The sequence below is a fragment of the Acromyrmex echinatior genome, chromosome 2 (assembly GCF_024713525.1).
Source record: "Acromyrmex echinatior isolate Ae372 chromosome 2, ASM2471352v2, whole genome shotgun sequence".
Taxonomy (NCBI): Eukaryota; Metazoa; Arthropoda; class Insecta; order Hymenoptera; family Formicidae; genus Acromyrmex; species Acromyrmex echinatior.
In genome coordinates, this window is record NC_141853.1 from 7,705,030 (window position 1) to 7,732,531 (window position 27,502).

At 31.6% G+C, this 27,502-nt stretch overlaps 2 protein-coding genes across 8 annotated transcripts in view; one reads left to right on the top strand and one right to left on the bottom strand.

Annotated features, from left to right (window-relative positions):
- Positions 1-318: 318 nt before the first annotated feature.
- Positions 319-18,862, top strand: Six4 (homeobox protein six4). The gene is made up of 5 exons (XM_011069724.2): positions 319-1,609; positions 1,862-2,271; positions 2,434-2,895; positions 17,818-18,137; positions 18,457-18,862. Exons 2-5 carry the CDS (start codon positions 1,943-1,945, stop codon positions 18,624-18,626), a joined length of 1,281 nt encoding a protein of 426 aa, XP_011068026.2. The 5' UTR covers positions 319-1,609; positions 1,862-1,942; the 3' UTR covers positions 18,627-18,862.
- A 2,251-nt stretch (positions 18,863-21,113) lies between these two features.
- Positions 21,114-27,502, bottom strand: part of cmpy (crimpy) — a 278,714-nt gene continuing 272,325 nt past the window's right edge. For all 7 annotated transcript variants that reach the window (XM_087402707.1, XM_087402709.1, XM_087402708.1 and 4 more), the window contains 4 exons: positions 26,991-27,331; positions 25,767-26,105; positions 25,394-25,594; positions 21,114-25,165 (listed from right to left, as the gene is read on the bottom strand). In XM_087402707.1, the coding sequence (XP_087258833.1) occupies positions 24,920-25,165; positions 25,394-25,594; positions 25,767-26,105; positions 26,991-27,331 (1,127 nt within the window). In that variant the 3' untranslated portion in view covers positions 21,114-24,919. The remainder of the gene's footprint in view (positions 25,166-25,393; positions 25,595-25,766; positions 26,106-26,990; positions 27,332-27,502) is intronic.

Below are 27,502 nucleotides of genomic sequence, written 5' to 3' on the forward strand. Positions count from 1 at the left end.
AGGTAATCGGTCTGTCACGGAGGTCGCCAGGTGAGAATCCAGCGCGGAGGAATCAGAAGCGTCGCGGGGCCGGCGGCGACTCGGATGGGGTGAACTAGTAGTCGGGGGTAGAAGTTTCGCACCGCCCTCTAATTTTCCAACCAATGGAGTCGAGCTGTACGTCGCGACGACCAATCGCAGCGTAGTGGCCGTACCGTACCTAATCATTGCGCGATTCTACTGCCGAAATAAAAGAGAAGGCCGACCAAGAGATCAAGGAGGGAAAAGGAGAGAAGAGAGAGAGAGATGGAAGAAGAAGAGAACGGGAAAGAGAGAGATAGAACGATATCGGCAACTCCATCGTCAGCATTGCCACAAGGCGGCCGCACGACCACAATTCAACGACGGAATTGCCAGCGGGACGACGGCTATCGCACCGCGAACGCGACGACCGTGATCACCTTACTAACTTGGTGACTTGGTCACTCAGTGAGATAGTCTGCCGCGGTCAAAGGCATCCTCCCGAGGAGTATCGGTTATGTAATCGGTTGTTTGTTCGCGCGATTGCCTGTTGGTTGCTTCATAATATCACTGTTCTCCAGCATAAAAACGGGGATGATTGCGGGACACTTGAGGCTACAAATAATCTCAAGGATCTGTCAGTGCATTGGTACCACGCTGTGATGTGTTTAAGAAGAACGTACAAATACATTCTTTCTTTCCTTATAGTGCATTCGATGCTTTCGCTACGGATGATCTATCGTTAATCACAAAGTGGTTAGTCACAAAGATTAAGAACTCAGGCAGTGGTATTTAAAGAATGTGTACCTGATGGCGAATAAACGAACTGATAATTGGTATCTTTTTTGGAAAAGCCTTCTCGGAGAATTATTGTGGATGTGAGAAGTATTCCATTACATAATTTATTACGAACAGACGCCGACATTAAAGAATTTAAACTTGATTTCAGACGCCGTCGGAACTCAAGTTCAAAGTTATTTGCTTACAACGCGGTAATCAAACACGATTTTGGAGAACAAATAAATAAATTATATACGTGAAGGAAATTTTTGAAATTATTCTTAAAGAACAAGTGATTTTTATTTATAGAATTATATTTGTTTAAGCAAATATTTAAAAAAAAAATTATATTAAAAACTGAATAATAGTCACCAGAATGATTAAAAAATAATTACGAATTCGAGCTATTCTTCTGCGATAAAGTGTACAGACCATCGAATGTATCGGTGAAAGTGTACAGTGATTGTACTTAGAAAAAAAATTTTTTTTTTTCATAATTAAAATTTGCGAACAATTTTTAAAACAGTGACTTGAAGTATGTTACAGCTTCATTTGAGTAAGTCTTGATGAATGGAAATGGAGTCGGGCATCGACATGAATGAAACGCGCGTGATTAAACAACCGTCGCGTTGACTCGAACGTGCGAATAACGGATGCTTACTTTCGTCATCAGTTATTCATCCGGTCGATCTATAAGACATATTGATACTACGACCGTGTTCCAATTTGCCGAATGGCAAAAGCGGGAAAATAAGTTCCTCATTGGCTTTAATTTTCCCAAACTAACAATTTCACGATAAAAATTCTGCAGGCGATAGAAAATTCAGAGGTAAGAATGTATAAGCAACGAACAAACATTTATTGAAGATGAAATATCTATATAATAAAATAAATTAAATATATTATGCTCAAAATTAAATTTATTTAAATGTAAATTTTTCGCGTATAATTAAGACAAGTTGCGTAACGAGTTATTAATTTTTATATTTAGCAATTCGTAATTCGGTTTGTAATTCAAGATGCGTGATCTTTGAATTAATTTTAATAAGGAATCACATCTTCAAAAATATTTCGCGCTTAGGACCGGCGAATGAGCACGGAATCTTGTTTGCTGTCCGACACCTGCATGGATTCATGAGAGGCACGCAGTCACCAGCCAAGGATGTCGGATAGTTCAGATCAGCTGTCATCACCGAACAGCGACTGTAATAGTCAAATGGGCGTCGTGCATCGCAATGCAACTGCGCAATATAGTAACGCATCGTCAATGTCCGGTCTCGGGCTGACTCATCATCCCCAAAATTTAACGCCAACATCGAATGGCAGTCCTCAGTATTCGCAGGAGATTTCGACCTGCAACTCTGCCAGCGTAAACACCAACATTAGTAATATCAGCAGTCTCCCCCTTAGCAGCAGTAATTTCACACCTGAACAGATATCTTGCATGTGCGAGGCACTGTCGCAAAGTCAAGACATTGAGAAATTATCCAGGTAATTTTAAAGAGAGCGTGCTTTAATTCATTATTTATTTATTCAAAAATTATGTGCGTAAGATTTTTAACAAATTCTGTTCTTGCGTTATAAAATTCTAAAATTATACAAAATTATATTTGTGTAAAATCTACTTAAAAAAAAAACCTACGTTGATACCAGATTTCTTTGGTCCTTACCGCCTGGAGAACTGTTGCGCGGAGGCGAGAGTGTGCTAATGGCGCGTGCCGCTGTTGCCTTTCACCGCGGAGCCTATCACGAGCTTTACTCAATCCTGGAGAGCCACCCTTTCTCGCCACGTCGACATCCTGAACTCCAACAGATGTGGTTTAAGTCGCATTATCGCGAAGCTGAAAAAATCCGCGGTCGACCATTGGGCGCCGTGGACAAGTATCGGCTGCGCAAGAAGTATCCACTACCAAAGACGATCTGGGACGGCGAGGAGACCGTGTACTGCTTCAAGGAGCGATCGAGGAACGCTTTGAAAGAGTGTTATATGAGGAACCGATATCCTACGCCGGACGAGAAGAAGAATCTCGCGAAGAAAACTGGCCTGACGCTGACTCAGGTGTCCAATTGGTTCAAGAATCGTCGACAGCGTGATCGTACGCCACAAACGAGAACGTGAGTCTTTTGTATATTAATAAATTTATACAAATCTTTAAAAATGTTCAAAATTAAAAGAGAACACTTAAATTGCAAATATATTTTAATACGCGCGGATGATTACATAGAACTGCTTAATTCGATTTTTTTCCTTTTGTACAAATATTTCTTTTGAAAGACTTATTAAAAATAAGTAGATAAAGAAATACATGTCGGGAAAATGAGAATCGGACGCAGTTAATAAATAAATTTGTAATTGATTATAATAATAGATTTAAATGCGCCCAACTAACTATGTTTGACTATCTTTTGCCTGATAATTTCTTAATTTAATTCTCCTTTTGTGCATCAAGAATTAACCAGACTAACGAATATATAAAATTGTTTTTGTTTATACTGGTCAGTTGCAGTGTTCCCTTTCGTAATTAGGATTGCTATTTGTTTTTTTCGGACGTCTTTTTTTCTTTGTTAAGACTTCCATAAAGGTCCGAAGGGAATAATTATATATTTCCTCGAGGGGAATAATTATAAACGGTAATTATTTGAACATTGAAAAAAATTTCTGTTGTTGGTGTGTTGAAAATGGGCAAATCAGAGTTTTCGTCTCGGTAGTCTAAAGACTCAGGACGTTCGCACGAGATCCGGATTCGACTCCTGGCCGAGGCAATATTTTTCGCAATAAGTTTATTACAGTTTTTTTAAGATTAATTTAGGAAATTTGGGAGGATTATTAATATTTCAAATTGATTGCGTTGAAAGTCCGACAACCATATCGGCACGTAATTATCATTTCCGAAATTAATTCATTTATATGAATATATATTAGTTCAACATCTCAACATTCAGATCGTAGTAGCGCTTCGTATTTAAAATAATGTTATTTAACATAAACGGTTTTGTTTCCAATCTTATTGTTTTCTTTTAATAAATTAAAATTATTTGATTAAATTTATTTGAATCCTAGTTGAGATAATCGGAATTCTAGGTGATATAATATTTCTGGTAAAATTTACTAATATTCTTATTTTTATCAGAATAATTATATCAATCAGAATTCTAGTTACCTCAACTAGAATTCTAATAGATTTAACCAGAGAATTCTGATTCGTCCATGAAAAAAATGGCTACGTTTGCCACGATCAAAAGTCATCCATCAATACATTTTTTTTGGATATAAAAACTATAGTACGAGTGTGATAACCACAAGATTGGAATGATTATGGCTGTAAAGATATATCCATTTTATGCTTATCACAACCAAATATATTGATGGGCGAAAATTATTATTATTTTCGGTTGTGGCAACCGTGATATTTTTTGTGTCCATTTTTCACCAGAATTACTATTTAATTCAACCGGACCATTTTTTTTAATGCACCTTTGGAAAGTCCTTCAAAATTCTTTAAATGACCATACAAAAGGACAATATTGTACAAAAAAAAAAGATATGACAACCATATGACATGGACGTCCATTCATATGCCATACAATAATCGTATTGTAGGAATTAATCAGAGCAGAAAATTTTTGACCATTCTTGACCATTCTAAATTAGCTAATTCCTAATAGTCTTACGATTACTGTTACAGAGCTATACTAAGACTTTCAGACAACTTCCTGTTCTGTTTTTGATATTTTTTACATAATAATGAAAAAAATATATTTTTACGTAACAAAAAGGACATTTCTTAAGGGTCTGCCTATTCTTTTTCCTTAGAAATCAACAAGTATCCTCAATTCTGCACATGTGTTCTTTTGTCCCAAATTGCCCCAGGAAATCATAAGTCATTCCACATTAAGACCTTTGAATAGGGATCCGTTAAATCACAAGTCAGAAGCGAGAAACTGAATGACATGTTAATTTTTATTATAATACGTATTTGTAAATAAAGACAATGAATAAAATGAAATAATGAAATCGCTTTAAAACATTTGTAAACATAGACAAAACTATGCTTATCCCACCTGACAGTCAGTAAATAATTTTAAAAAGAGATAAAAGGCACGTGTAAGTGAAAATAGGCTACGCATGCGCATTGAATGAAAACACTTCGCGTGCCTTTCATTACTTTTTTACGATTATTTACTGACAGTTAAGGATAATATGTATAGTTCTTTTATTTTACAAATGTTTTAAAATGATTTCATCATTTTGTTTTATTCAAATTGTCTTTATTTACAATTAGCACTTAACAAAAATTTACATATCGCTGATTCAGTATAGCTGCGATAACGAGCTTAGAAGCTTTAAGAGGACTTTTCGATTATATTTTAAACAAAACTTCTTTCTATTTTTATATAAAATGTAAACCAAGAGTATCATAAATACACACACCCACACACAAAGTTTAAAAGTAATATAACTAGGGGGGAGGAATTCTATTTTTAAAGAGTTAAAAAAGTTGATATTATAAAATTATTTTTAATCTAAATTATTAAAAATAATTTTATGTTTTATAATGACTGCGAAAATTATATTGTTTGGAATATTATTATACGTATCAGTAAATACGAATACATATATAAATTGTGATAAGGATTACATTACAAAAGAATTTATTACTAAACTTAGTATTTGAGGAAACATTAAAATGAGGTATTTTTCTTTGTAGTTTTCTTCTCATAGTTTAATTAGATTATTTTATGTACAAATTTTTACGTTTTACTTAGTATAGAAACATTTACCATATCATAATCATAGAAGCATTTACTATACTCGATATATTAATCGAGCGATGATATAATTGTCAGACATTCTTCGGAGAGGTAGCATTGCTCGTTCTCTTTTCTCTCGGGAGATTATCTAATGCTCGTATGCTTATCTAATTAATGTCTGCATCGTGTTGACGTCCTTTGTGACGATTATGAATAGGGAGATAAGGTCTGGCAGCTCTATACGTAACACTGGGGTTGTTATGTTACGCGTGAGGTTCATTGGTAAATGATACACTCGGAAGAAAAGCGGTGGGTGAGACGTAGAGAAAAAAACGTTGATGGAGTCACGCATAGATAATGCTGGACGCGTGTTCAGCCGTTTATTGACATAACAGGGGCCGCAAATTACGATAAGATCAGGCAACGTAAGCTTAATCTCTCGATCGAGACGTCGAGATCGAGAGCAAAATTCTCGAAGCGACGCATGAAATCCGTCGGATTTACTTTACAATACGAAAAATCAGAGACCGCATCTAATTAAACTCACAACTTAACATTACGTAAATAATAACAGTATATTTATAAATTACATGAATAAGGAAACATTAAATTATTTTTAAAATATATTAGTCCGCACGCACACACACAATTAATATAATTAGGAAAAACATCAAAACAACATAAGAAGTTGCATTTCAAGAAAAAATAATTTTAGCGCATTATGTACATTTCCAATTTGTAAAATTGGATATGTATATAAATTCTTATAAAAATATTTAAGCACTAAGATTCAGCTCAGATCGACAAAGTTCTCGTTACTCAGGGTATATTTACATTTGCGGTCTTAAGATACTATTTAATATAATTTTTTATTTATAAAAAGACATACATTTGAATTATAATTAATATAAATAATATCAATAAATATAATAGTAATAAATATCCCAATAACTGAATATGCCAACGATTGAAAAATTGATAATATATTTGTACATAATTATTATTTGTCAATAATAGTAAATTAGAAAGCTATTAAATACTTACATCAAAATAAATAATAAAATATATATAATTTTTTCTTGCAAATTATTGCGAAAAATATTCTCTTCAAATTTCGTAGAAGAGACATTTATAATTTTATTAATTTTCTTACCATCTTGAATAAAACATAGTATCTCTGACATTTTTTTAATTTTTGCAATATATTTTCAAAATATTGTACTGTATTTATTCAAACATGCAGTATGTTTTTTGATTGTAGAAAAACTGAAAATTAAATTTTGAAAATTTATTTTATTAAAAATTGGGTTAATGCACTATCAATGAAATTTCTTCTGCTTTTTTTTTAAATTTATATGATAATATCGATAGTTTTCAATTACTGACAAGTTTTACATGAACATTAATTCTTTTTATGAGAGAGATGCCACTACATTAATAATCAATAATAATTAATACCTAACTGATCATGACTTCTTAATAATTCAATCACTAAAACATTTATCTTATATACCTACATATGTTGTATCATTTCCCAAATTTTAATATATAATTTTTTATAATAATTTTTACGGAGAATATCTTTCTTATAGAACTATATTATCTTTTATATACGTGACGTACTTTTTTTATTTTTCTCAACAAAATGTTCGTAAAATTAGTTTTCCTAGAAGATATATATCCCAAAATATTTAATTAACTTAAACTAATTACTAATCAGCTAAAATGGTAAACTGTATATATATTTCTCAAGCGTTTTGAGATGGGAGGGACGAAATTGGTGCTCCTCAGAATGGGTCCGTCAGAACGGAGAGGCCCGGCAGAGAGCCGTGACCGCGACTCTCCGTCGTAGCCATAACAACGCTGCGTTCGCTCTCTGGTCCGTTCCTTTCTTCGAGCGCACGTAGAAACTGCGTATAACGCGTACCGCCAGAAATTCATGCGAGCACGCACACCACGTCCCTCACGCTCAAGAAATATATGCGTGGTGTCGCCATCGCTCCCGCGTCAACAGATATTTGGTCAAGTCCACCCGCACTAATCAATCTCGCTGGTGTTCGTTACACTCATTTATCCTCATTTTTTTCATTTTGAGCAATTAGTGTGCATGTTTTTTTTACACAAAAACTAACATTTTTTTATACAGACAAACGTTCAGACAAGAAAAGATATTGTAGATTTTCTAGTGAACGAGTTTCTTATACGATAACGTAAAAATTTCAATTTTATTTAAATGAATATCAAACGAATTTTGACTAACGTTGTAAGGAATATCGTTTAAAGAGAAATAGTATAAAAAAACAAACAGAATTTATTATTGGACATGTGTTTATTTAAAGAATTACTAAACTAAAAAAGTGTTCAAAAGTTATAATTTGTCTCACAAGACAAGAGTAATAACAGTAATTTATACTATAATAATTTGATGATATTTTAATTAATATTTAACTATTGATGTTAAATAATTTTGTGATGTTTTAATTAATATTTAATAGCCATATCTTTCGAAGTAACAGCGATATAACGACAAGCCAAATTCAATTAAACGCGTAATATAATTCCCAGACAGCACACAACATTTATAAAATATTTACAAAATGTTTGTCAAACTTATTTTTAATATTTTGTAAATATTTTTGTGGTCTTAGATTGCACAGGTCATAATAAGTATTTATTATAAATATTATAAAATATTTATCGTACATATTATAGTAAGTGTTATAAAAATACTTAACGAGACATTATAATCCAAATAAAAAATATTTACTAAAAATATTTATTTATACTTATCATAAATATTGTATAAAATATTTAATCTACGTTCTAATAATGTTTTCGAATTAAGCTTATATAAAATATGTATAAAATATTTTATACATATTTTTCAAAAAATAAATAATAATAAATATTTATGAATATTTATTATAAATATTCTGTGCTGTCTGAGCTATGTGATTCCATCCTTCCGTTAAAATGTCTAATAATTCAGTCTTGTTTGAATCTATATATTTGCGATTTCGACGCTTGAATTCTCTCCAGAAATGCTCAATTGAATTTAATCTTAAAATGTCATAAGTCAATCACAGAGCAGTGTCTTGTGACATTTAGTACTTATGTTGTCTATGACAATTAGTATTTGACATTATTTAAGACGATCTTAAAATAAGAACTTATGTCAACCTGAAACTTTTATATTATTTGAAAGCAATTCTTTGATTGTCTTTGAAGCATATTTAGGATTATTATCGTGCTAAAGTATTCAATTCTGCAGCATTTTTTTCAACATGTATTATAAATCAGTTTTTAAGATATCTTTGTACAAAACAATATTTATAGTATCTTTGATTTTTGCATAAATGAAATAACTTTTTCAACTAGTTTAGTAATTCTTTAAATAAATACATATTCAATAGGTAATAAATTACGTGTGTTCCTTCTATTCTATTATTTTTTGATATACTCAGTGATTTAAATAATTATCTAGATAAAGAAATTGCTTTATCTTATTTTTAGAATTATTAGAATATGTATTACCTCCATCTTTATCTTAAATAAAAGAATGTTATATCTTTTTTAAATCATCTTAATGTGTAGCAAGTAGTGTATACTCCTCAGTGTAGGATTTTAAAACATCTCTTATTTTGTAAACCACATATTTATGTTTAGTGTTAGATCAATGCTGTCCAAGACTTGTATTTCTGAGCATTGGCTTGATATGCGTTAGTATTATTTCCTTTTATCTATATCATTAAAAAAAAAAAGAATTTTCAATATTGAAGACTTTTATGTATTAAAAATTTTAATCTAAAAAATTAAATTCTTACTTTTTATCCACATGTCAAAAAGATTTTCTACAATTATAATATACATATTTTGCAATTGAAGCATTTAATTGGACAACAGATACATATATGTGTATGTACCATGCAATCATTTATCAGAAGAAAAATTTTAAAAATTCTAATTTTTAAGAAATAAAGATTTATACTGTAATTGAAAATATGAACATGTATGTTGTTTCTATATACTCTAAATTATTTTACTTGAAAGCGATATTGTCCTAAAATTATCTAAATAAAACTTATAATATTTCTTTTATCTAAATAAATTAAAAATGGAATTATCTTTGTATCTTATCTAACATAAGATATATTTACGTGTAATTTATTTTATCTTCATCTAGATAATTTTTAGTTATCTAAGAGCTACATTGGACATATTCTTACATATAATACTAGTCAAAATTCCTTCGGTCTTTCTGTTTTTGAAATAAAATATAAACAATTCTAGCCAAAGAACTTTTTCCATCGAACATCCAGATTTTGAAAATAAAGCAAAATAAAAAACAATTTGTTAATTTAAGAATTTTAAACGTGATTTAATAAACATTACGAGGGTTATCCGGAAAGTAAGGTTACAAGATTTTTTAAAAATACAATATATATTTTAATGCATATATTTTAATGAAACTTACAGGGATTATAGTACGGGTATTACATTATTTTTCCACATAATCACCATTTACTTCAATACATTTTGTCAACCATGGGACGAGTTTTTTTATTCCTGTTTCGTAGAAATCTTCCGCCGCTTCTTTTAGCCAGTTCTGCATTTCGATTTTCACCTCGTTGTCATCACAAAAGTGTTTTTCACAAATGTTCTTTCAATTTAGTGAAGAAATGATAGTCGCTAGGTATGAGATCGGGACTGTGAGAGGAGTGATTTAAAACATCCCAACCAAATGAGATCAACAACTCTTGCGTTGCACAAGCAGTATGCGGATGAGCATTGTCATGAAGGAGACAGACTCTCTTCATCGGCATCCTATGGCGTTTGTTTTATATGACTCTGCGAAGTTTTCTGAGGGTCTCACAGTATCTTGCAGCATTAATTATCTCATCTTTCTGCAAAAATTCAGGCAGAACTCCTTTTCTATCCCAGAAAAACTGTTGCCATGATTTTTTAAACTGATTGCTGAATTTTGAATCTTTTTGCTGAAGGAGAATGGCGCCACTACATTGATTGCCATGGTGGAAAACACTTTTGCAATGACGACGAGATAAAAATCGAAGTGCAGAACTGACTAAAAGAGGTGGCGGGAGATCTCTATGAAACAAGAATAAAAAAAATCGTTCCATGATTGACGAAATGTATTGAAGTAAATGATGATTATGTGGAAAAATAATATAATCCCTGTAAGTTTCATTAAAATATATGCATATTTGTTTTTTTTTTAAATCTTATAACCTTTCCGGATAACCCTCGTTAACTTCTCATTCTTACTTTTGTAGACTTACTTTCGTAGAACTTTTGACCACCTCTGATTTTCTGTTAAAGAGAAAAAGAGAGATTTCAGCTGTTTGAATTTCAACTCAAACAGAAAAATCTTTATTTGACTACTTAAATGTTAAAGACTTACTAGAAGTAGTATTGAAATAATGCAAGGCTCTTCGGGGGTCTTAAGATAATATCAAATTACGAAATGTAAAAGACTGTGAACAATCGAATGATATAAAGAAATGAAGTGTCTTGCGGTTTTAAGAAAGACATCTGGGAACGAACTCAGAGGGCGGTCTATTAGATGCTTCGAAACCAATAGGAAGAAAGAATTTTACTGACCAATCCAAAAATGCTTCGAGATTTACAGATTTGATGTTGTAAAATCATTTATATATATATATATATATATATATATATATATATGTATATATATATATATATAATTATATATATATATAAATGATTTTACAACATCAAATCTGTAAATCTGATGGTGATTTTTTTTCTTTGGACATGAAGGGAGTTATATTTTGAAATTGTATTGCTGAGAATGGTTCCAAAGTGAACCGAACCGTACTTTTTGGAATAAATATTTAAGATTACATTTTGTGTATTAACTATCACGTTGATTCTTATTTGCCCTGGTTTTTTTGAATTTTTTTGTTATGAAGAAAATATTAAATATAAAAAAAATTTTTAATGTAACTTTTTTAATTCTCATCACGCTAAATCATACACATTTTTAAATTCAAGTGAGATCGTTTGATAATATTCTCGACATTCAGCTCTCCTCTTCCTTGCTTTCAAGAAAACAATTCTTTTCTTGGTGGCAGAAGACCAAGTTGAACTTCCTCCCCTTTTCTCGTCCTTAACGTTCTCCTGCCTCTCGCCAAAGGCCCTAGGAAAAGGAAACGCGACGCCCCATTACCGTTTTATGACGCAGCTTCGGTTACATCTCCCGTTTCACCATTGAGCTGTTCGCACTACCAATAGTTTACTACATAAAGGCCACGGCCGGCCCTTCGCCGCTACCTCGATTTATCTTCGCGTGTGCCGCGCAAGAACGAGGACGCGCCTTCTTCCTCGTTAGATCGAAGAATAGTTGCTACCAAGAACTGTGGAAAAACACATCACAGTTAGCACTAAATACGATTATGGCTGTGTTTCAAAATTCACTAAAAATCTATAATTTACGTAACGTATATTACACATTTTCAGCACTGACAGTGAATTTTGGAACACAGCCTATATCTTCGTTATTGATTCAATTTTCTCTCATGCTCATTTACCATAAACACAGTTTAATATTGAGTTTTTAAGTTAATATTAATTAATTTAATACAAAATTGCTTTGTCCACGGAATTCGCGCACGATTTGATCTTTTATACTTATACATTCCTAAAACTTTTCTATAAATCACTTAGAAATGAGATTAAGTAAGATTAATCAAAATGTTCAAGTCTTCCGAGTTATACGCTCGTCTATTACTTCGTAACGTAGGCGACGTTAATAATCTCCTCGAAATATTATCGGCAAACTCTCTAAACAAGTCCTAAAATTTCCCTCTCTTCCATCCATCCCATAGTCTAGACTCTCATTCGTCAGGACGGAGAAAGGGACCCCAAGACGTGGAACGTTGGGGTACATGTAGGGCGTATTCCTTTAAATCCGGACCTTGAGGCAAGACTATAAAAATGCACGGTCCGACGTTCGCGTTAGACAGAGAACACGGTATAGGGAGAGAGTGTTCCGTGCACAACCAAACCATGGGCGGAGCGGTCAACGCACATCACGTACATGGACTATGTGTATGTCTCACATGAATATGCGCTCTCACATATAGCTTTCGCGGTTTATTTTCACGGCGGCAACACCGTAGAACAATACCCAATAGAATAAGTGGGACCTCCGTATCGGGACCTTTGTGCTTCTCCTTCTGTTGAATTTAAAAATCTTCGTATAAGGAGACAAAAATTTTCAAAAAGAAAACATATATGTATATGTTTCGCCTGAATGTATATAGAGTATTTTAAACTTTTTGATACTCTGTTTGTGGGCAGATAGACTAGTTGAGTCGAAAAGTCCTCTATCATTTTCGTAATAGTTAAGATATGAGATGTTAATTTCTAAAGATTGTCGAATAAACAGATAAAATCGATGCATAAGACAACTTCAAGATTTAGAATTTAGAACTCTTTATGAAATATTTTAAAGTTTTCTTAAAGGTTTCTTAAAGAACTCTTAAAGATATTTTAAAGATTTCTTAAAGGTTTCTTAAAGATATTTTAATTTTTATTTATTTATTATTCTCTCACGAATTTACATCTTGCAGAATTTATTATATTCATATTTTGATGTAATAATGTAATGGCATATCGTTAATCTGAGTTCAAAATAAAAATTCTAAACTCGGAGTTTGAATATTCAGCGAAATACTATAGAGACGATAAAGATAAAATGCAATAATTTAACTTAAAATGTTAAATATTAAAAGGCTTTGATTCAAATCTAAATAAAATCAATCAAGACCAAAGGAGTTCAATCAAACGCAAGTTGTTTATGAAGTGGAAATACATTTAATCATAATAAAATTTAAAGAATAATAGAGAGGATGTTTTCAAGATTTTATACTGGACAATAGTTTAACGATGTTCTCTCTATTGATAACAGTTTTGATTTCATAATTAATTATTGGAGTACACGATTAACTCTGGAATGGCACACTTATTTTCAGCACCTTTAAACGGCATATATATGTCCGATTTTAAGACTTAAAATGCTTGAAAAATTCTATAAAAATTCACACATGTTCTTTAAGGTGTTTACTAAATTACTGCTATATAGACATTGAAAAAAAAATTTAGAAAAATTATGAAAATTATTTTCTGCACCAGAAAATAAGAACTATTAGAAATGACATGGACACAAATGATTCATGTGACGTTCGAGGCAACGATTAATTGTATTTTACATTGAAGAGGATTCAATCCTTAGAATCGAAACATCTGTATCTTAAGATTTAATATATGTGTACCTTGACACCCGAACATTTTGTGGTTCACATTCACTGGCGAATTCAAGAGAGAAGCCATGAGGACCATGGCCCTTCCTTGAGTGCATTCCAAAACTCGACTCTATAACTCAACTACGAGTATTTTTTATTCTTGTTCAACATTCGGTGAACAATAAAAAGATAAAATGATACTTGGGAACACTTGACAGAGTCGAATTTTGGAACGCACCCCTTGGAATCTTCTTTTTTTTTAAATGTTTTGTAGTAAAATATTATATATATTTTTAATATTTTTAATATTTTTAAAATGCATAATCATAATTTTGATATTCCAAAAATATTTTATTAATTTAAGAAACTTATAGATTCTTACGGCTTATTGTTCTATTATAGATATTGTGTTATGCAGCCAATGCAATGTTATGCGAAAGTCTAATAAGTCTAGTACTAATTGCAAGACACTACTTAAAATATTATTGTGTCTGCCGAATAAAGTGCCGTTTCTGTTGAACAAAGTTTTTCAACCCTTTGGCATTTAAAAATCTGATTAAGAGATCGTATGAATAAAGAGGGACTTTTGGAATTTACGTTGTTACATGTATATAGAGATTATTAAAGAAACAGTATTGAATGGGTTTGCCAGAAATAAAAAGTGTAAATTTATTGTAAGATGTTATGCCGATATGGTATTCTCTTTTGCTGATATAATTTTAAATAAAATGCTTTCTGAATTAAATATTTACATAATACTTTTTCAATGTAATGCTGATAATAATTTAAATAGTATATCTTTTCGTATTTGATTTTAAAAAATTTTGCTTGTTTCGCGCAAATTTAGTATAATAAGAATGATGCAAAACAATTAAATTTTCTCTTTTTTTATTATTCGTTCGTAACAGTTACAAATGTTTAAATTCGTCAATGCTCGCTTTATTTTATTTCAATTGATTCATTCTTTGATGCCTTTCCTCAATATATGATTAATTTAAAGATATCTTAAAATTGTTTTATGCATCGATTTTAAACATTCTGCTTATTGAGTAACTAAAAAGAAAACAAAGAATTCCGAAAATTGTAAAATGATACAGGACTTTTTAACTCAGTTTAGGGTCTATTCACGAACAATAGGCTGCTTCCCATTTGATGACACAAGTGTCGTTCTATTCTTGTTGACATACAGTGAGTGACAAAAGTTAGAACAACACTTAATTGTGTCGACTTGTCATCAAATGGAAAACATTCAATGTATCAAAAAGAGACATTGTGTATACATTGATCCTAGCTTTTTTAAAAGTCATTTGAAAGTCAATAATTTTTTTCTACCTGTTTTCTGCCTTTTTTACGCTCTTAAGACAATGGATGCCTTTCAATAGGAAACACACATATTATATTATTACATCCTTATTGTTCGTCAAAAATAAGATGATCATTGTGTTGTACTGAGTCGCTTGTTAGAAAGCATTCATCAATATCCACATGTACGTTCGAAAATCCAGAATGTTTTTATATAGCCATAAAAAAAGATTTATGGAGGGTCATTTCATTATGAGGGTCAACTATTGTGTATTTATTTTTTGTCACATATTATTATTTGGGTTTCTTTTCTTTTAAAATAATTAATTTCATTTACATATGGTTGACCACTGATTTTCCTGCTGAAAATCTCCTTAACGAGCTTTTGTTCCCCCCTCCCCGCATCTTTTTAACGATTTAGTCACAGACAATTACTCGTCACTGTTACTTATTGTTGGAAAGTAATGATTCGTTACTTTTTTCATTTCTTTTTCTTTTGTTTTAATAAATAAAATTTTAAATAAGTAAATTTTAAATAAGTAAATTAAATTTTAATATTAAATAAAATTTAATATTAAAACAAGATATTAAATTTTAAAGATACACACACACACACACACACACACACACACAGGACACATACACACATTAATTAATATTAAATGTAATAATTAAAACTATTTTTAAAACTCTAAGCAAGTTTCTATATAGTAGGAAGCTTCCGTTTATATCAAACTTATCTAATAAATCTTCTATAATTCTTTATGTTAATATTTTTACTTTAATATTTTTCTTTAGAACTTTAGATTCCCAAAGGTTGTAATTCATAAATTTTATTAAAAATTGAAATTAAACAATGTTTTTACACAAATAAATTATTGAACATTATCATCAACGATATTATTATATATAATGCATTTCAATATTTACTGCTAGTATAGTTGTATTTTGTGAAAATTTATAATTATATAAACATATACTATTTTCAGTATTGGCAGTGACTACCGAAATGCAGCTTAAGATGTTAAGTACAAAATATTTTTCAATACTTAAATTCCTACTTAAATAAAATATTTTTATTTAATCAAAAATAATGCGATTTATCGAATAGATATAAAGATAATAGAGAATATTAAAGTAATAAAAAAAGTAACAGAATCCGTGAAGCTGAATCCGTTACTGTAAGAATGTATTATAACAATTACCGTCTTTCACAGACAGAAAAAAAGTAACGATAATCGCGTTACAAGTAACGCATTATTTCCCAACTCTACATAGTATGTTTATTATTTTAGATTATTATTTTAATATTGATTATATTTACAAAATTACAAATGTTATTTTTTACTAATTATGCATTTTTATTGATCTGTAATGTCAATCACCGAACGATATAAGTAGTATTAAATGTATTAAAAATTATCATTCCTTCATTAAAAAAAAACCGTTTTGCAGCTTCATATATACATCTTAAAATTTTCAATAATTTATATAAAAACTAGAAACAAATTTCTACCTAGATAGGAGGTAAATTGGAGTTCATAGAGAATTCATTTTGAAGAAGACATACAGAATTAGAAAAATAAATATTTGAAGAATTCTTGAAGAATTAACCACAATTAATTTATCTTGAAGTATTCTTCAGAAATTCATTACAATGAATACTTCGCGATTTAGTACTTTGAATACTCTGAGAAATGAAGAATTGCAAGTACACGTAAGCATGCCAGACACAAGTTCTACTGAGCGAATACCAGAACAGATGTGTTTCGTCTCAGCTGGGGTGCAGCATCTTTAATTTTTATTAAGCTGTCAAGCTTTTTCATGTTGATTTCCTTATTTTTTGAAACCTATTATCTATTTTGGAACTAGTTTATGACCAGGCTGGCTGCGAGAGCTAATAACATGTTCATGCATACATGGAACATCTCAGGTAGCAAGCTACGTCATTTTGTCGTCAAATTTTTAACGTTATTTTCATGTCAGCTTGCTAGGGATACAACACGAACAAATTCTGAGATTTAGGCCTAATTTCACAACTCACAGTTAACTCTTAGCCGAGATTCAACTTATTTATTATCTCTTTCCAATTCTAGAATTGGAAGAGTCAAAAAATTGTTGAGAAAAACTTTATTTACCATATATATATATATATATATATATATATATATATATATATTACATGTGCGTGCGTGCGTGTATGCGTGTGTGTATTTAAAACGCTTCGACTTTGAAGTGGAATATTTCGATTTTTAATTCCGCACCGAGTATTGAGTTTTAAAGCACATATGTTCGAGACTTTAAAATTTGTATATATGTTAACGTCATTAAAGCGCTTATTCCGCAAGTTTCAGAAAAATCTAAAGAAAATGGACTTTTTCGGAGAACGTCCTTAAGAAGTTTTCAGAAATTCGAAACATGATGCATGAAACTTTTTAAGGTATTCTTATTGTGTTCTCGTATAAATTCCTAAGGAATTACAATTCAGAAAACTTGAAGAATACTTTACGAATTTACTATCTGGGCTACAATTAAGTTGGATATTTAAACATCAATCTGATATTAATTTATATATTTGTGAATTATAAGACAAATTACAAGATAAATTTATTTGACTAAGAGTTTATATGATATGTGCAAAACAAAATATTTTTTTGTCAAATATCTTTTAACATTATGAAACATAATTTATTTACAGGGATATGCTACCACTAAATTGTCAAGGCACGACTAACAGTACAATTAGCAGTTCAGTGAGCAACGGCGGTAGTATCCAATCTTTGCAGAGTATCGATTCCGATAGTCCGAGTCTCGCAATGTCACCTCTATCAACTATGGGTATGTCACCAGTCACTATGAATCCATGCAGCCCGATGGGCATGAGTCCCATGGGTCCTCATCATGGCTATGCCACTCCTGTTACCCCATCGTCCGTTCATACCTCACATTCCCATAATGGCGGATTGAGTCCTATGAACGACGTTAAGGCTTTATATGGACGCAGTGTGTACGACACAGGTAAATTATTAAATATTCAGAGAATACTAAATGGGGAAATCTTGAACGCTTATATAAAAATTTATGTGTTTACATATTTTGAATTTAATTTTGCATAATATAATATCAACTTAAGATATTGAAAACTTAATTTCTTAATTCCTAATTTTTTACCTTCATCTAATCTACAGAGATATATAAAAAAAAGATAATTATATTTTATAATTTTGCATAATATCATTTGCAATTGATAATGTTAATATAATAACGAATTCCTGAATTTAAACTATCCTGTTTTTTATTTTTAGCATTCTAATTTTCAATATTTTTAATTCGTAAGGTAAAGATGTGGAGCAGAGCTCAGTTTATTACTCCAGCCATTCCAGTATGCACCACCAGTATTACCAACAGACTCATCATCAGATGATGTCCAGCTCTCATCATCATCACCATCATCAGCAGAGCGTACCAGCCGGCTACGAGATTATGCTGCCCCCGCCTTCCATGTGACTAACGGATTATGAGGACGACCGAAGTAATCAAAGTCTTCACGGTAACGACGACGTGGTAGCTCGTATACACGCCTTCGCCTGATCCTTCTGCTTCTTCTCTCGTCTCGATTTTAATCACACGCAATAAAGAACGACATTGATAAAATGGATATTGATAAAATTGTTGTTTTACAAAGGAGGAGGTACAATCGTTTTTAATTCCTTACCCTCAAAAAGTGTTTACTAAAAAGAAAATTGTTTTTACGCGTTTTATGTAAACGATCCCGGGAAAAAAATATTATATAAATGAACATATTTTATATATAATTATATATGGATTTGTATATGAAATATGTTTCATCAATTTTTTATATAATTATATTTAATTTTATATAATTATATATAATTATATATATGAAACATTTTTTTCTCGAGATAGTCTGATGCTACATTTAAAGGTGAATATCTTTTTCCATTGGAGAGTTTTAAGAAACGCTGATATTAAATCAATTTTTTAAAAGATGGTTTACACGGTGATTTTTTGAATAATCTTTTCAATCAATTTATATATATTTGCATGTACATTTTATACGTACATGTGATAAAACAAGAAACAATAAATAATTTATATTAAATATACCATGGTATGTAAAATGAGAGATCTGAAATTTTTATTAATTTTCATTAATACGATAATTTTGATCTATTAGTTATTAATAATTTTGTAATATTAACAATATAATAATTATACAATCATAGCTGTGAAATGAAATGTAAATCAATGTTTATATTATCTATCATCTTTCTCACTTTTAGTATCAGTTCTAATATATCTTTTTGAATAAAAATTACCGTGAAACCTATGTAATAAGACCATTTTATATGCAAATTTCTAAATGCAACTGAATGCTTATCACGAAGTCGTAGAACAAGTTAATGTGAAGACGAAAATATAAATATAAAAGATTTGACAGTGGAGTTGAAAAACTAGTTGTATCTCGCGCACTTTTCTTCAAAGTGTGCTCCAGTTTTTAGTACCGAAATTTTTCTTACGGAAATATCACTATTTGGTTTATTCATTATATTTGAACATTTCATATGGAAAAATTTACAAAATAATAAAATTAAAAATGAAATTAAAATATAAAATTAATTTTTTTGCTTATAAATCCAAAGACACAATTGTAAGAACTTTAATAAAGCTAATTGTTTTTAATATATTTTTTTCTTGCGTTAGTCGCAGATTAATGGCTTTCTCTCAATGCAAACTATATAATAATTAATCATAAAATATCAATGTCTAATTTCGAAGTTTTGCAGTTTCAGGGAATCGTTTTGATTTGTTTTAATATAATGTCCTATATTTCTTATAAGATATGCGAGTGAAAACCTGTAGTGAATGTAAGAAAAATACTTATTTTGTTAGATGTATGATATTTTTTAACGTCGTATACGATGTAATATTATGTGCTATTGTAAATTATTGCGATAAAAATCACAGAATTTGTTTATAATGAAGCTTCTGGCGAATTATGATGCATGGTAAAAAATGGGAAAAACAAAGCAATTATTAGCTTGTAGCGCAGCTGGGAAAAATTATGCTGACTATAGTTTTCTTTTTCCAGTTTTTAATTGTATATAGGTATTATATGAATTATGTATGTAATGTATATATTGCTAAAAATAACAATGTACTATGGATTACTGGGTTTTAAATAGACCTACGTTCATACATACATACGTGCATACACACATGTATATGCATACACGCACACACATGCACATTTAGACATAAATCGTACGAAACCGTACGCTGTTCTTCATACTTCCTACTTTATTTTATAAGAAATGCACACAAAAAGCTATATCATTATCAATTTACATATATACATAAGTATATTATAGATGCTTTATGTAAAATACATATTCCTCCAAACATTGCGCATTTTCTTTAAACCTCAATTTTTTTTTAAATCTGGGATAAGTTTTTTTCTAAATTACATTGCTTTAAATATTTTTGTATAACTGTTTTAATTTACAATGTCAAATAACACTTTAATAGATATTAAATGATTTTACGTTTTGTTCATATATATATTCTGTTAAATTAAATATAATATATATGAAAAATACGAGAGAATATATTAGAAATGTATTAACAGTCGAAATAGTAGGTATCTTCAATGAGTATGTTTGTACGTACAGTTGGCAGATTCGCAATCTGCTAGAAATGAAATTGGGAGAAATTGTAAGATAAATACAAAGGGCTTCTCCTAGATAACGCCAGAGAGCAATACCCATATAGTAAAAATAATTATTACAAAAATGTTGTTTTATTAAAGTATTTTCAATTCTTAAAAGAAAGATAAAGAGAGGAAAAAGATTTATATCAACCGAATATTATTAAAGATCTTAATATTATCTCGTCAATAATATTTTAATATCTTTTTTTTAATATAAAAAAATTTGCGATAAATTAGAAATGGATAAATAAACGAAATATATATTTGATAAGAAAGCCGTATTATATTTATTTTTATTAATGATACGGCGATGTACATAATTCTAATGGCGTTCGCCAAAGAAAAAAAGAAAAAAATTATGAAAGTCTCATATTTTGTATCGAATTTCCGATTACAACATCACATATCAACAATTTTATTTAATCTCGGTTTATTTAACATACAAGAGCTGCTTCTTAATATTGCGCGTCCAGTATGTATAGCTGTATAATGTACGTATGTGTTATAAGTCTAAGTTACATTGATATGATCACGTTACGGGGTATTTGTACAAAGAGCGCACAAGTACAACTACTCGATTTGTTCGTAACTGCATTCAAAAACCGGTCATAACGTTCGATTAAAAAAATTTATTCATTTCATTTATTCTCTATAATATAGCAATAATGATTTCTGATATTCTTTTGGATGTAATCACGAGAAAGCGCATGCGAATAGCACTTTATCATTTTCATCATTTTTCTTAATCGAAAAATCAAATATACGAAGTATCGATATATCTTATAATAATAAATATTCTCAATATTTGATCGCGTATTTGAAATATTTAATGCAAAAAATTAAGGAAATAAAATAATTGTTTTACAATTTTACAAAAATAAAATTGACATTAGACTTAAGAACGAACTGTATTTCTTCTCTGTCAAAATAATTAAAAATATTCGCATTTTTAAATAATTATTCTGTATATCTTTTTCAGGACGCCCTATACATTAAGCTTCGTTTTCTTTTATGCGAATAATTGGATAACTAGCGCGGGATATAAAATATGTTCCCATCGTACATTCCGTGACTTTAATGACTTAAGTTACAAATTTTCTATATAAATATGACGTGTTTCAGTTTTTATGAAGGATATTTCACCTTTGTTTTTCAACGATACAAATAACAATTTGGAATTTCAATTCGTTTAAATGACTGATTTTCTGTACCGGTGGAATCGATCGACGTCAAATGTAATATTTGTGTTCCTCGTAATTTCTCGCCGCAAACGACTGCAATTTGCCTCGTTTTTTGTCCAACAAGCTCGATAAAAACGCAAGCTACGTTTAATCCGCTCCTTCCCGGCGCGATTGATTAAATGGCGTCATTTACTTCCCCCAGAGGTTTAAAACTGAAAGTCAGAGATAAATCGAATACGTTGGACCGGTGGTGTCGCAACACTAGATCACATACTTTGTGGGCGCGTATACGTTATAAAATTTCTCGACAAAGTCATGAATCTTTTTCTTTTTTTTTTTTTGCAAAGCGCAGACAAATGTCCAATTCCCGTTTATCACAAATTTTATTGTATGCATTGTCCGCTTGGAATCATCGCCAAGAACCGACTGCGTGTGTGCTAAATTATTACTACTATTGTTATCATTAATTGTTATTGTTACTGTCGACGTTATTATTACTGTTAACATCCTGCGTACGATAACAATGAAAGAAATAATCCTTACAGGTATATACGCTATCCGGGTCTGTCTCATCGATATACTACGTACATATTGTCTCTGAAGTACATACACACGTGCGAAATACAGCCTGCAGTTTATATAGACAATAAACGTATGGTATACGCGCACGTGTTTACACGATTACAACGTGTATGTAGATATAAATAAGTTTAATATAGGCTATACGGTTATATATACGAGATATATAGGACAAGTCACATTGAAAAAATATATGTATGTGTTTTAATTAGGAAGAGAGGAAGAAGACGAGAGCTACGTGCGTTTGTGTAAGCACATGGATATGTATGGTTCATCAGCGGCGACGTGGGATCAGTTGTTCGAAACGTGCAAAAAAAAAACATCGTTCGAAGTAACTTTTCTTCTTCGATATAATTCTTGAATTTTAATTATATTTATTTCGTCTTCATATATCAGCCTGATTTTATTATTTATTATTTATATCCCTTTTCATCTCTTGAATTTGTTTCCTTATTTTCCGTCCGTCTTTTCTTATCTTTGTTGCCACAAGCATTCTATGCGCTTATCTTATCATCGATCACTGTTGTTGCCGCACATTCCACCGCAGCGTGAAATATATACGAACAGGAGAGGTGCGTCTATCTAAGCGTGCTGTTAGTTAGGATCCGAAAATAATTCGGGTTTATCATCCGAGAATTCGCAAGCCGCCGGAGAACGAACTTCCGGGCGTGTATGTACAAGCAACCGAGAAGTTACGGAACGTAATCGTGTATTATGTAACATTATCGCGATCCGCGCACACCGGGATACCTGTCGCTTGCATCGCGTCGAAGCACAAATCTTAAACTCGGTCGATCGTACCGCGATAGAGTTTCGAAGAAACCGAGAGCCCTCGCGTCAATTCAATTTCACCTTAATCTAAACTTTTACGATATATGTACACGTATTTCTTTCTCTCTTTGCGTGGTGCGGTCGCGGGGTGCGATAGCTTCACTCCTATGATAACTGAATCGGGAATTCTCGTCGGATATAAATATTACACGTTGTACTCGCGACGAGTATATATAAGAACAAGAATTTATATTAATAAAATAAAACGTATAATATATAGGAACAGTCTAATAACACAGTTGTTAACAGCTAATCTACGATTAAAGTCTATAAACTTGTTCTCACCACAGTAAGGCGGTTTAAATAAATCTTAGATAAATTAGGAATTAGTACCTGTAAAAACAAAAAAATATATTTTGAAGTAATACGCGACAAATGGAAAGGCATTGAATGAATTTTCAATATATAAGAATGTAAAAAAATATAAAATATATCTTTTTAGTTGATAATAAGAGATATCAATAATCGCTTCGAAAAATCATTGCGAACTTGAATATTCGCAAAAAAAATGAATACTTTTTACTTCGGTATAAACACTCATCAATATAATATGAGATAATAACGATGGTCCAGAGATCAAGGGAACTAATACTACGGTGTAGACCTCTCTTACGATTTTATGATTTTCTCTTTTATGATTTTTCATTTAAGTTAGAGTCCTACGATGGGTTAACATTAATACATTTACTCTTATATTAATTAATCGTAATTACGCTACGTTTTTAATTATATTATAATTTACAGTTTACGCAATGTGTCATATTAAGTTAAGGGATTCAAGAGGATTCGGCAATTGTAGTACGAGGTTGGTGCAAATTGGCGGTTCTCTCTTGCTTCTCCTTTCTCTTTCGTTCTTCCAAAGTTCAACAACACTCACTGCACCTTACAAATAATACTGAATCTACTCAAAGTATTTTCAGCCGCACCCAAAGAGAGACTTCCTTATGCAGTATCGTGCGCAATATTCCGCGACATTCTTTGCTTCTGAGTATTTGCTTTAACATCGAATTAGCGAGATGTTAATAGGAGCACATATATCTAGCAATGATTTTTTTCTTGTAAGATTATCGACGAGTTGCAAATTAGCTATAATTAACTCTTAAAGGAATCTTTTTCATTCAGAAAAACAATAGAGATTTAGTATATTGAATAGAATTTTTTAGTTTGAATTTAATAGAATTTTGACTCTTAATAAATTTTGTATAATTTTAGAAAAAATTTTTTTAGAAATTTTCAAAATTTGTTATACCATAATATGGAGAATATTTTGTGGTATTTTTTCTAAATAACTAATAATCTGAATGTACAAATAAAAGATTCGTTTAAGAGTTAGCGATGTCGCATAATCGCAATCGTCACGTAAGTTTCAAGAAATTTTGTCGGCGATCGTGTATAAAACAGTTAGCAAATCGAAAATTTATTTTTGCATATTGCTCGACGACAAACACGTGCTCTCTTTGGGAATCAATAACAGTCTTTTACAAAGGTACGATCTTCTCGTTCCGATGCACCGGGGTGTCATACACGGGCACGCACTTGTAATATTGAGGGGGATACGACGCATACGAGGCTTCCGAGGGTGATAAACGGCCGCGGAATCGGCTGCGCACGATGTGGATTATCAGTAGCAGACACAGCAGCGCGAGTACGACGATTAACGTAATCGGAACTGTGCCCCAGCCACGGCTGGTAATTTGATTAATCATGTCGTTTTCCTTAATCGGCTGAAACAAATGTGATAATGATAATTCTTAGATTACTTTCTTTCAATAGATATTAATGATCCATTTTTCACAATTCGAGCAAAACTCATGCGTTCTAAATAAATATTTCTAAGTAAATATTTCTAATATATAATAGATAAAGCAGTTATATTTAACATTAAAATGTATATAATGATAATATCGTATAACGTAGTATTAAGTGGATGGTTAAGGGAATGTAAAACTCACTGTAATCGGACATATGGGGCAACAAGTGCCTGGTTTCGGTGGCAACGGATTAGTGCAGGCCACCGAACAGATGGTTTCTTTGCAATTAAGTCGTCCACCAGGCTCGCAAGTGCATGTGTTGCAGCTGTTCGGGTACCAAGTCGATCCCTCCGGATGCGTCTCGTTCAAATGATCCATGCACGAAGCTCGACAGCGGCATATCTACGGAGGAGAAATATATCAGTACCGTTTATTGTCATACGATATTTCAAAATGTGCAGCTTTTTGTTCTTATACTCTTTGTATTTCAATTATTTTAATTTTAATTCACTCCTGATTCTGTTCTATTTTCATTTATTCCGCACGTAAAATAATACAAGGGAGTTATACTCACGGGACAGCCGCGTTTATTCGTCTTGAAACCGAAGCTACACCTCTTCCTGCATCCGAGAAGCGGCGGACAGCTGGATGGCTTGCACTCGCAGAAGGTGCAGTCGTTTTCATCCATAACAAGTTCACAGTGAAGGTCGCACTTGACCTCAGGACAGATTTTTTTATCGTTCGCGGTGTCCGGGGTGGTGACATTTGGCGAAGGATAACGCGATGGCGTCTGACAGGCGCACACAGGACAGCCGTCCTCATCCTTGACGAGATCGCAGTTCAGTCCACAGTGCGGCAGTTCCGGGCAAACTTTGTAATCTTCCGGTAGCACGTCCGGTACAAGGTCGACCTCCTGGAGAAGACGAGAGTCGTCAGTTTGCAAGATAGAAGCCGAGACAGCATTGCTGAGAGGAAACCGCCGGAATTCCTCTTATTCGCGAACTTCGCCTTGCGCGTGATGATTTCGAGAAGAAAGCTTCTTCAGCTGCAGGCACAGTTTGCAGGCTACGTTTTAGAGATAAGAGAAACTGTGTCTCTACCTTAGCTAGGTCACGACTGAAAATCCGCACGCGGCGGACGTTGTTGTGGATGGTTGCATTTAGCTAACGTTGATAGGAAACGTTTCGTGGTGAATGAGGAGATACTGTGTAAGAGATTACATTATCATCGCCAGCCAACCCAGAGCAGTTCTTGTTTCGTATCGTATTCTAGATTGCGTGGTTTTATGTTTGTATTGTAATATCTTGGATATTATATACACAGATATATCTACACATTATTAATTCGAAAAGTATATTTTTATATTTAGATTTATCAATTAAAAATGTAGATCAAATATAAAAACATATCATTTTAATAACATAACTCTTTATAGCTAACTGTTTTATATTTCTATGTGTTTTCTACTTTTATTATACATCTTCGACATTAAAAATAATATCTAACAGTTAAGACTACACCGTAAAAGTGCAGTCCGTAAAAGTACAAAATATTTTCGTTTAAAACATCTTTGCAAAACAAACGCTTAATAATAAAAGATATTTCAATTTTAACCGTTTTAATGTCTTAAATCCAAACACATAATGTTTTTGTTTACTAAAAATGTTTAAAAAACTAAAACATCTTTAAACGTTTAAAATCAGAGGCAAGAATAAAAAGTATTTTAAAACTAAATACTTCTTTTATGTGTGCACTTTTAGATCTCAAAATTATCTATAATTAATCCATATACTCTTACCAAATCATCGGCGCACTCGCAGATCGGACAGTTCTCCTTATCCGTTCGGAAGCCGTGATAACATTTCATCTTGCAGTCATCCAGGGACATCTTACAAGACTCGTCAGGATCAAAGGTGCTGTTCGTCGGCAATGGACAGTGAGGGCAACATTCGCCCGGATCAGGTGGTATCGCGTTCTCGCAGGACTTGCACATGGTCGTTTGGCAGGACGCGATTCCATCCTCGTTGCAGACGCAAGTAATGCAGTCGTTCTGTTTCCACTCTTCACCAAGTTTCCTCGAGACGCCTTCGTGAATGCAGTTTTGCGGTTTCTCTTCGGCTTTCGCCCAAGAAATCGGATCTAGAAAGGAAAAAACCAATAAAGTGGAAGTTAGATAAATTAGCATATATTGATGCTTTAAATCATTTTATATATATATATATATATATATATATATATATAATTATTTATATATATATATATATTTTTTTTTTATTTTTAACGATTAATCAGAGCACAATAGAAATAGCG

Coding starts and splice junctions, on each gene's coding strand:
- Six4 (XM_011069724.2), top strand. CDS start 1,943: ATGTCGGATAGTTCAGATCAGCTGTCATCACCGAACAGCGACTGTAAT. Junction 2,272..2,433: donor GACATTGAGAAATTATCCAG/GTAATTTTAAAG, acceptor CGTTGATACCAG/ATTTCTTTGGTCCTTACCGC. Junction 2,896..17,817: donor CGTACGCCACAAACGAGAAC/GTGAGTCTTTTG, acceptor ATTTATTTACAG/GGATATGCTACCACTAAATT.